A 12467-nucleotide genomic window follows, 5' to 3' on the forward strand; every position below is an offset into this window, starting at 1 on the left:
CAGTACCGAAAAAAAAAAAAAGTTAAAACATACTCTATCTCATGTTGCAAACTAAGTTATTTTAGATATATATTTATATTAACCTAAATGTTTCGTGAATCAAAAAATATCAATTTCTGCTTAAGTCATAACGGTATCTGGAATCAGCATTATCCGTCCCATTAAAATTTTCTCCTACTTGGCCTTTCCCTAAAGGCAATTAAAATACCTGCCGAAAAAAATGAATCTTGAGTATTAGCCAAAAATTCCAACTATAACTGAAACTAGACCTTACTGGTCTGAACATTGTTGACATGTGAACAACAATTGAAAAAAGCAATGCATTCAAAATAATTATAAAAGTGTGCAGCTAAACCTATTTATCCAGATAAAAAACAATGGGCAGAAAAAAGGGGGCAGTTTTCCCATTAGTACCTCTTTCCTCAGAAATGTGGAGAGAACAACTCCAATGTGGAAAAGAACCAGGGATGGATAAGGGTTGGGTGAGGCATCCTGGGATGTAAAATTGGCAGTTGGCAGTTGGCCAGAGTGGAAGGGGGGGCCCCCAGGAGCTGCGAGAAGGTGATAAAGACATGGGATAGGGGTTTTCCTACAGCTCCTCACAGCTGTCATACCAGACAATAAGAATAAAAGTAAATAAATAAAAAAGACAAAAAACGATTACTACACAACAAAATCACACCTAACACATATCTGTAAGACAGTTAAAATTAAGCTACAGATAGCAACGTGAGCTTCGGCTTAACAGACTGAAAGCGAAGTGAAATGAACAAAATCTACACAGTACACGGTATGTCATCTGGCAAACATCAAACCAACCCAATATTTTCCGCATATAGGTATAAGTAAACTTTTAAAAAGGTAGAGTCACAATATTAATGAAAAATATAAAATTTGTCTAGAAAAACAAGTTATCTTACATTAATCAGATGCTAACAAAATTTCTTTATACAAAGACAACTTATTGTTCAGACAGGGGCAAACTAAGAATAAACCCCAAGTCTCAAGCATGCTAGGCCAGGCTCTATCACTAAGCTACATTTTCCATCCAAACAACCTATTTCTTAAACATAATTAATAGTTCTACATAAAAGCTTTAATAACAAAAGATTCGCTAAAATTGTACATACTGTATGACAGCATTAAAGACTGAAGTTTTCTTTTGAGATAGTGAAATACACTAATATACTCTATCCTTCACATCTCTTCAGCAGCAAAGTGACAGACAGAACCCAAGGGAAAGAGGGAGTCCAGACTAGTGACTAAATTAAGGCCCTTAGCATAAACCCAAACATCAGGGCACAGATACATGCAGAAAGTCCAACAGAAAAGAAATCATGATTCCAATGAGCCAGACGCACAAGTACAGAAATGCTAACTAGGAAAAGGAGAGAGAAAAAGTGAAAAAGAAACCAACTTCCCCAAACAAGCCTGCTAATCAAAATACCAATCGACATTAAGAAAATTAACAGTAAGATATTTAACAACTTCAATAAAAATATTAATTCACAGAACTAAAGTGTTAAATTTACTAAAGAATCCTAAAACATTTGTGGGTCAATGAGGATATGTATGAAATTTTAATTAGAAACACATGGCAAATAAAAGTACTATGTACCAAAGGTTAAATGATCTAATGAGCTAAATAAACCTCTTCTTTACAACAACAAAAAATTTTAAATGATGTTAACTTGGATGAAACCATTTTTAAAGAGTCTGAAATGAGACCTGTATTCAACTTACACTACAAATAAACGATTTCACAACCATCATGGTGGCAAAAATTCAAAGGCCAACAAAATCAAGGTCTGGTAAGGATAAAGAAAAAGTATATCTACCTACTGCCATGTGAAAGTGTTAAACTGTAAAACTACCTGGAAGAGCAATATGGCAATATCTAATACATTTGAACTTCTATGTCATTCCCCTATAATCCAACAATTCCATTTCTAGGTAAACATCCTAGAGAAAATATTGCACATAAAGAGGGAAAAGAGTTATGACTATTCACCTTAGCATGCACTGGGAATGAACCCAAATATATCCTGATAGAATGAAATAATTGTGGCAGAGTTTCACATTGGATAAATATATAGCAGTGAAATGAAACAAATTACTTTTCACAATGTCAGTGACAACGAAAGTGAAAAAAATGAAGAAAAGGACAAGTGAGAAAAATATATACAGCATTAACCATTTATATGGTCTAAGAAGAGGCAAAAACTACACAGGTAACACCCCAAGATCAAGAAATTTTGATGGCAATTCCCATATTTGAAAGATGATTGTTTTTGTTTTTAGTGTTCCTTTATTTCTCATGAAATTAAAGGTACTAAGGTTAGGTTACTACACACACAGTTTGAAGAAAATGTTTCAATGGCAGATAATTCCTGCTCTGGGTCTCCCCAAACCCCACCCCTTCAGGTCTTCCCTTACCACTATCACATCAAAGCTTCCAATAAAGCTCAGGAATATTTAAGTATATAACCCTACCTCCTCCTCTGAAGGTTTAGAAGCAACAAAGCGTGTTCTCTCTCGTCTCATCTTGCCACCTCCACCACCTACTCCAGAAGATAAACCATTGGCTGCAGGAATACTGAAATTTGGATATGAAAAGCCACTAGCAAATAAAAAGAAAATCAAAACAATTTATGTATTATTCTGGTCCATAACCTGTTAACTAAATACCTAAAATCCAGAACTGCAAACAAGGAAGAAAATAAATGCGAAGCTCAAAGTAATTTTTAAAACTGACAGGTTTTTTTGTTTTTTTTTTTTTGCATCAAGTTTCTACATTAAATTTCTTAATCTTCAAAAAGGTATCTGAAATCAAATATGGACCTTACAAATTAAATATAAAGAAATTTAGTTGATGTGAAATGACATTACCTTTCTTGTTCTCTATTTTGTCTTGATGTCATATTTTTTTCATATCCAGTCTAGAAAAAAAAAAAATTACATGCTTACTTCCTTAATACCATTTTTCTTTCTATAAATCACAGTATTTGTTTTTTGTATAGGGAATTGAATCCAGGGGCGCTTACTCACTGAGCCACATCCTCAGACATTTTTTTTTTTTTTTTTTTTTTTGAGACAGGGTCTCACTAAGTTGCTGAGGTTGGCTTTGAACTTAATCATCCTGCCTCAGCCTCCCAAGTCACTGGGATTATAGGCAAATCATAATATTTGTTGTCAAGAATTAGATGATTTTTTTTTTTTTTTAGTAATGAATCCTGAAATTTGCAATTTAGACCTTGCTTCTGAAAGGTAACCAAGAACTGGTATGATTATTACATACAAAATACCACTGATCACAAAGTTATCTTTTAACAAACTCATAGACAAAGTTAATAAACTTAGTGACATAAAAAATACATTTACTTAAAATATTTTTATTTCTTTTGGGTCTATTAAATGTCAAGGCAAATTTCAAGGATACTTCTTTTTAAATGCAACATAAAGTTTTTCCACTAAAAGGAATCAAGGAAACATGGAGAAATGGTTGATTACAAAAATGGAGGAAACATACACGATGAACCTGGATTGTTTTGTAACATCAAGAAGAAACAAAATGCTCAAAAAATGATAGGGACATATTAAAAGTACATAAGCCCAAAGGCAAATATGGGATGATGAGCATCAAAATAAATACTACTTAATATTAGTGGGTAAAAAGGACAGTCATAGTTTCACTTATCTCCTCACAAGATTATTATTAATTAAAAAGGCAAAATGATAACATTACAGTAGAGAATCCCCAAAGATACCACCTTAACTAATAATTACACTGCCAGGAATGGGACAAATTGATAGTATGTGTATCCTAAACACCGAGAAGAGCTGAGCATCCTAAAGTGGTATTACTGCCCAAAGCACATAACTGGAACCTAATTAAAAGGACAATCTCAAAACTACATGATGCGTAATTCTACACAAAACTGGGTTGTACTCTTCAAAAATGTCAGCGTTGTGAAACACAACCAAACAATTAAGGAACCGCTTTAGACAAAGGAGACAGAGTCATAACAACTAAATGGAACACATGGATCTTGGGCTTTTGTCCTTTTGGGACAACTGGCAATACCTAAATAAATCTGCAGATTAGAAAACAATGCTGGACACAGTGGTGTATGCCTGTAATCCCAATGGCTTGGGACGGTGAGGCAGGATCATCACAAGTACAAAGTCAGCCTCAGCAACTTAGCAAGGCCCTAAGCAACTCAGTGAGACCCTGACTGTAAAAAGAATATAAAAAAGAGCTGAGGCGCCCCTGGGTTCAATTCCCCAAAAAACACAATGTATCAATATTAAGTTTCTGGACTTGACTGCCATTATGCATTATGTAAGGGAATTCTATGTAAAATACATGGAGAAACAGACAAAGAAAATGCAGTAAAATGTGAAGTGCTTCAATTTTCTCTTGCAAATCTATAGGTTCAAAATTATACTCAAAATGCTTTTTTAAAACTTTTTAATGTTAATTAAAAAGTGTGTGAGAAATAAAGCATTTATTACCAAATATTCTAACTAGTCAATCAAGATCAAAGATTACATGAGTAATCATTGTACTGTTCTTCCAACTACAAGTTTGAAGTTTTTCAAGAAATTTGGTTTAGAAGATCAAGTATGAGTAAAAGCACAAACAGTATGATAATATATAAACTCAGCAAACAATTCAGTTAAATGACACCAGAAAAGAGGAAAATCTAGAATGTGGAACATTTTAAGACAACCGATCTTTTCTTTTCCAAAATAATCATGCTCAGCAATTCTACTCCTAGGCATGGACCCAGGAGAAAAAAATCTACAAATCCCCTCACCCCAACACACTTCTACACAAATGTTCATAGCAGCATTATTCATTATTACCAAAACATGAAAACCACCCAAACTACACGGATCAACAAAATATAAGAGTTAGATATACGACATTATTAAATATTATTATTCCATCTTAATTTTAAAAAAGGAAGTGAAATACTGATAATGCTACAATATGGATGAGCCTTAAAACATTATACAAATATTACAAGTTAAAAGAATTTTAAATTTTGGAGAGAGTGGGGTAGGTGGTGATCAAAATGTTCTAAAATTGTGGTGGTGGCAGCTAAACAACTGTGAAAACACTAAAACAACTGAACTGTAAACTTCAAATAGGTAAATTTTACTTTATGTGAATTAACTTAAAAAGTAAAAAACAATGTGGCCAACTGTAATCCCAGCAACTCAGGAGGCTGAGGCAGGAGGATCCAAGTTGGAGGTTGGCCTCAGCAACTTTTTAAGACCTTGTCTCAAAAAAATAAGAACGGCTGGGGATGTAGCTGGGTGGTAGAGTCCCTGGGTTTAATCATCAGTGCTGACAAAAAAAACAAACAACAAAAAACTCAATGTGGCCAAGGTGAGGGTTTGAGGTCTAGAAAAACAAAAACAAAAGAAATGTCTGAATCTTCTTGGATCCTGGTTCAAAAAACTACAAGAAACATTTAAAACTGGAATAGGTACTGGACAGTATTACAGAATTAACATTTAATTTTCCTAGGTGAGAGGTATAGGAGAAAGTACTTAACCCACTTTCAGATAGTTAACCAAGAATACAAATAAGATACATAGATTAAAGCAAATCGGGGGGCTGGGGTTATAGCTCAGTGGTAGAGCACTAGCCTAGCACTGGGCTCAATCCACAGCTCCACATAAAAACAAATAAATAAAACAAAGGTATTGTGTCCATCCACAACTAAAAATACTTAAAAAAAAAAAAAAAAGAACACAAAAAGGCAAATCTGGCTCAATTAATTTAGATAATAAGTATAATACTAAATGTTTACCAGTAAACACTAATTTAGGATTTGCTCAAGGTGAAAACTACTTAAAGGCATATTCATAATCATCACTAATACACAAACTTTGTTCATTATATAATTGCTGGATTATAATGGGACTGTACCTGCTTTTAACATAATTTATCCTTACTCATAACCAATATTCAAAGACGGGTGAAAATAAGTAAATACTCACATTGTCCTTTTTATCTATTCTTTGATTAATCTTCCTTAATTCACCAGATGGGGTCAGAGATGGTTTAAAATAAACAGTTCGATTTGCTGCAATGGAAACTGGCTTTGGAGTCATAAGTCTCTGAACAGGGGGATACTGAGCGTCCACCTTATAAGTAAAAAGAAATCAAAAACGAATATTTTCATATGTATCAATGACATATTTAAAAATTACTTGACCTAGAAACCATAAATACTACTAAAGAAACTCAGCAAATACTAATAAATACGAGTAGGAAAAACTGATAAAATTGAATGTTAATTGGTACATTATCTATTTATATGAATAACACACACACAAATTCTAGTTTCATAAAAAGGATGATTAACTATTTTATTCCAAACTCAATAATTTTTTCACATACATGCACACATGTGCAAATACATAAAATGGAACCATTTAATTTAAAACAGTTCAACAAATCTAGCTCTTAAAGGGTGAATTTTAAATATCACTAAATTGGTTTTTCTCACATTTCCCCCCAAAATTACTTCATCTGCAAACAAGATACTTTATAAGGGCTGGGGACATAACTTGGTAATAAAGTCTTATCTAAGCATGTGGTTTTGATCCCTAGCACTTCAAAAAAGGTATGTGTATATTTTTTGCGGGCCATGAAAATATTTTAATTCCTAAAAATATGAGCAAGGTCCCAAGTTGTTTCCTCCACTGTTAATTAAAAAACAAACTTAACTGAAAACCTTACAATGTAAGTCTAACTGATACAACACTGTTAAAGCTTTCAGATTCTGAAATGAACTGGTTTTATCATCTAAGTACACAAGTGTTTCATTAACAGTCCTTTGCTTCTCAAAGCACAGTAAAAATCTTGTTGGTGTAACATCACTATAAAACCAAGAGTTTTGACTCTGTTCAGAGATTGTAATACTATGAATAGAGTCCTTTCACTCAGTAGCAGCTGTGAACAACCTTGGTTTTTCTGGGCAAAGTTTCTGTACGGTTACTAACTTTTCCCTAAATCCTTTTCATAAGTGTGATCCCATAACTCAGTAAGACAGTTTACTTTATAGACTGTTCTGTCTTATCAGTGAAACATGATCATGTTGATTTCCAGCTTTTTATTTCCTAACATTCATTAAAAACCTTTTATTTAAATAATAATCATTAATAATAAGACATAATAAGACTTTATTAACAATAACATGGGATAAGCTTAAAACTCTACTTGTTTTTAAATAATATTCTATAAATGGGGGTCTAAGAAAAGTTAACAATTTAAATTTAATTAATCTAGTTAACAATTTAATACCATGATGACAGCTAATAATAGATTTCCTCTTGCCCAATTACACACAAGCAGGTAATCGTAAAAAACGAGAACACTTTTCCAAGAAAAGTTCAATTTTAGCTTTCTTTTCTCCCTTGATTTCATAATTATAATTTACCAATATTGAATGCAGTTCCCAAAATGAATTCAGACAATTATAATAAATTTAATAGTTACTTTTAGGAAATTCAGTGTGTAATAAATGCTTTCAACTGTGTGGATTTGGGAATCTGCATTTCTGGAAGGATATTTAACCAGTCATAAATAAACTAACCCAAAGCCTCAAATTATTAAGCATTTTATTTTTCAAACAGTAAGCTCAAAAGCTAATTTGAACCACATAAAACACACTGGAAGGGTATCAAGAACATCTACATTACATTTTTTATAGCTCTGGTGTCCTAAAATAGTATTTTGGCTGGCTGACAAAATATGTACCAAAATGAAATTCTATTTATACACAATAGATCTGACATAATGTTGGATAATGAGGAAAGTTTCCAACATAATATGTTCAATGAAGGTTTTAGTTTTCTGACCTTCTAATTACTAAACATTTTAAGCTTTGTTCATCCCTACTTTCGTTTATCAAAAGATAAGAACAAGTCATATAAAGACTACAGAACTGGAAAATAGAAATGGCAGATCACCAAAAATTACTGCATCCGCATCTGCTACATATGCAGCATCATCTTCATGCTATCAGAAGAGGCTACAATGTCCAAGTGAAAAAAAATCTCATTTTCCAAACATGTTCCCTAACAACTATTAACTAAATCTAATTTGTGTACCTGTCAATTTTAAATGCTACAAAATTGCTGACAAATAATTACCTTACCTTTTCTCTTTTGGCTTGAAAATCTGTGATATCGATCCCACTTCTATCAAGAGGCTGAAGAAAAATAAAACAGTGTTAGAATACATCAGAAACTGTGAAAACTACGACTCTCAAGAATACAACAGCATTAAAAGTTAACTTACAGAGTTTAGAGGTGAAGAAACAACTGATGGAATTCTTTTCGCATCCTGTTAATGTTATAACAACAATGTATTTTTTATGAAATAATAAAATTAAGATTTTTCACTAAACTCAAATTTTGTTTAATAGTGATTTTAAAAATGTACCGCTAGAGGACTTGACATCTTCTCTAAAGACTGCAATATTCGCCGAGCTGTTGAACTGGTCACACCATAAGATTGTGAATTAAGTTGCTTAGCTTTCATCTGTCTTCTCACTGGTGCCTATAAAGTAAACTCTGTATTATTTGTTGCAACATAAAATCTAAGGCACACACTTCATACAATAGAAATATCTACAAAATAAAATGATGTCCAAAGTAAAACACAATAAATATTAATAGCACCTTATCTCTGGGAGGTATCATTAAGAGTTCAATTTTTTTCTTCTTCATACCTTTAATGAAAATCCAATTCTCTGCCGGGGACAGTATTTTCATAATCAGAAGGGATAAGACAGTACGCACCACTCTAAAGAATGATCTGTAGTTATGTTACATGGTGGAAATGGGATAATTGGTAAAAAGTTCTACCAACTTTCCTCTTACTCTTGATATTTAAATCAAAGAATATTAAATTAATGAGAAGCAAATGAAGACAGCTGTTATTCTGAGTATTAATTAACATTTAATTAAATTCCAAGAGAAAAAGAAAATACTATAGATTCTACTGAAATGGAAATTTAACATTTTAATACTAATAACTTGTTTCTTAAAAGTCAATATGACCAAAAGAACATTTTTAAATACTCAAGCTGTTTCTTAATAAATGACTTTTTACTTTCTTAAAACTGGAATTAGGAAAATACCTTAAAGACTAGGTAAGTATCCTTTAATACAAAAGCAATATTTATAAATTCAATAAAAATATTTCCTTAAGAATGCATTCTATTTTAATAACCACATAGATACCACAAAACCAAGTGACTAATATAAGGAAAAGATAATATTACAACCAAAACATAACCTAGCTTTTACAACCTTACCTAAGAAATTGAACCGTAATTACTACTTCAACGAATTTTTCTTATACATCATATACATTCATTCTATTTTCAAAGTAGCTGCATTATTCTACATTAGTATTATTAAAAACATCCATTATGGATTGCTGTTGAGAGACAAGAGGCTTTAGCAAACATGAGGAACATTAAAATATCCACCGGGATATCATGTAAGTCTACTGGCTTCTCAGGGCCTCAGTTCACTAATCAATCTAACCAATAAAACAGAACTGAATTGGATCTTCACAATGTCTTCTAGCTCCATCACTCTGGGAATGAAATACCTAATAGATGTTAGCTATTCCAAATGTCAATTATAAGGCTGGGGGTGTAGCTCAGTGGCAGAACACTTGCCTGACAAGCTTAAGGTCCTAGGTTTGATCCCCAGTATGGCAAAAACAAAAAACATCTAATGTCAATTGTAAATATTTGGAAGCCTGTATTGCTAAAAATTCTAAGGGTACATTAGCCCTCAGCGCAACTTAATATTAGCAATAAAGGAGAAGGAAACAGGAACACACTCAAGACTATTCTATGACTCCGTAGGCCTGCATCATCTTCCAATATGCCAACTATCTTAACTACAAAAGTTTTAAAATGGTATGATCAAGCTTAAGCTTTAGAAAAGCTTCCTATGTAAATCTGACATCCAACTAAGGCTTTCTCTTACAACAAATGTCCCTCATAAAAACACTCAGAAATAAGGCTCACAGCAGGTAGGGTGTTGCACATCTATTATCCCAGTAACTTGGGAGGCTGAGGGAGAAGGATCACAAGTTCAAGGCCAGCCTAAGAACTTAGCAATTCCTTATCTCAAAATAAAAATTAAAATGGATTGTGGATGTAGCTCAATGGTAAAGCACACCTGGGTTCAATTCACAATAGCACAGAAAAAAGAAAGAAGTCTCATAATTACTACTGTTAATTAGACAAGAAAGAATTTTCTAAATCAGGAAAGCAAGTGACTACACTTAATGACAAAATTAAAATCAAATACACTAATTTCGAGTGTTATTGATTCCTGTTTACCATGGATTGTCATTTCAATAAGATTTGCTCCAAAAGTCTGAATGTTTACATTCTCTTCCATCTTTAAAAAGGTCAAAATCTATAATGTAAAATAAAAATACTATAGCAACACAAACCAGAATTTGTACAGTCTTCAAGAAAACAGTAGGACAGAGAACAGGATGCAATTTATCTTGAATCAGTAGTTCTTAAAAAGTTACTCATTTCTAATTCTTGGCTACTAACATATACATACATAAATACAAATGACTGTATTTTGACCTTGTATCCTGTGACCCTGACAAACTCTATTAGTTCTAGAGCATTTTGTAGTCCTTTGGTAATAGCAATAAATAAATACCTAGTTTTTGAACAGACATTAACTTCTTCTTTTCCAATCTGAATAACTTGTTCTGCATCTGCAATATGATGCTGAATAGTATCAGTGATAAAGAGACATTCCTACTCTTTTCCCCATTTCAGAAGAACAGTATTCAGTCTTTCACATTAAGTGTACTACCTGATGATTTTCTGTAAATATACTTTATCAGGATGAATCAGTTATCTATTCCTAGGTTTAGGTCACATGCATTTTCAAATGTTGATCGAACGTTGCATTCCCAGGACAAACCCCACCTGATCATGATATGGTTTTCTTTTTATAAATGTTGAATTCAATTTACAAAATATTTTGTTGAAAAACCATGTATCTGTAATTAACAAGAAATGTTGGTCCACGGTTTTCTTGTATTGTCTCTGTTTGATTTTAAAAATGTGTTGTAGAACCAGGCATGATGGTATATGCTTATAATCACAGCAACTTAGGAGGCTGAGGCAGGAGGATCATAAGTTTAAGGCCATAATCAGCAACTTAGTGAGACCCTATCTCAAAAACAAATAAAAAATAGGGCTGGGGATGTAGTTCAGTGGTAAAAAGCCCTTGGGTTAAATACCCAATACACCCCCAATCCCCCAAAAAGGGCTGGATAATGTTCTCTTCTAACACATGGTAGAGTCTGTGTAGAACTGATATTATTTCTTTCTTAAATATGTTAGAATGCATCAGGAAAGCTAACTGACCCTAAGGGTTTCTTTGCTGGAAAGACATCAACTATGAATTCAACTTACTGAACAGATAGACTATTCACACTATTTACTCATGCTATGCCAAATAACATGATATACTTAGGCACAGATCTAATAAACCATTTATTTATGATGTGTCAAAATGCATTCTATCATCATGTATAACTAATTAGAACAAATTTTTAAGAATCTAACAAAATGTGTTCAAGGTCTCTATTCTGCATACTATAAAACACTCATGAAAGAAATCTTAAAAACCCCTAAATAAAGAGAGAAATATACCGTATTCATGGATTGGAAGACTCAATTTTGTTAAGATGTCCATTCTTCTCAAATTGATCTTTAGACTCAATGCAATCCCAATCAAAATCCCAGCAGCCTTTGTAGGAACCAACAAGCTGAATCTAAAATTTTATGGAAAAGCAAAGAACCCAGGAAAGCCAAAACAAGCTTGTAAAAGAACAGAACAGTTTGAGAGCTCACATTACCTGATTTTAAGACTTACTATAAAAGAGCTATCAAGACAAGGCAATACTGTCAAGGATAAATGCAGATCAATGGAAAAGAATAGAAGTCCAGAAACAGAGCCAATATGTAGTGAACTAATTTTCAACAAAGGTACAAAAGTAATTCAATGCAGAAAGGACAGTCTTTTCAACATATGGTACTAGAACAAAGGTTCATCCATATAAGACAAATGAGTGTTGACCCATACCTAATACCACATACAAAAAATTAACTCAAAATGAATCGCAGGTCTAAATTAAAACCTAAAACTATTAAGCTTCTGAGAAAAAAACAAGAAAATCTGTGATATTGGGCTAGACAAAAATGTCTTAGATAAAACAGCAAAAACATGAAAACATAAAAGCAAAATAAAACAATATACTAGATGTCATCAAAAGTAAAAACTTCTCTTCAAAAGACACTGTTAAGACTTGTCACAGAATGTAATATCTGCAACACACGTTTGATAAAGGACTTGAAAAAATTAACACACTTCACCAAAGA

General features: G+C 32.7%; 1 protein-coding gene across 3 annotated transcripts in view; it reads right to left on the reverse strand.

Annotated features, from left to right (window-relative positions):
* The window catches only part of NUP153 (nucleoporin 153), a 63685-nt gene that overhangs the window by 32457 nt on the left and 18761 nt on the right, over nt 1-12467 (reverse strand). For 2 of the 3 annotated variants that reach the window (XM_079147057.1, XM_079147055.1), the window contains exons 6-11: nt 8468-8584; nt 8324-8368; nt 8181-8234; nt 6016-6162; nt 2890-2939; nt 2494-2620 (exon numbers count right to left, since the gene is read on the reverse strand). In XM_079147057.1, the coding sequence (XP_079003183.1) occupies nt 2494-2620; nt 2890-2939; nt 6016-6162; nt 8181-8234; nt 8324-8368; nt 8468-8584 (540 nt within the window). The remainder of the gene's footprint in view (nt 1-2493; nt 2621-2889; nt 2940-6015; nt 6163-8180; nt 8235-8323; nt 8369-8467; nt 8585-12467) is intronic. The other variant, XM_079147056.1, reaches the window with a different exon arrangement.

Source organism: Sciurus vulgaris, assembly GCF_902686455.1.
Source record: "Sciurus vulgaris genome assembly, chromosome: 7".
Classification (NCBI taxonomy): Eukaryota; Metazoa; Chordata; class Mammalia; order Rodentia; family Sciuridae; genus Sciurus; species Sciurus vulgaris.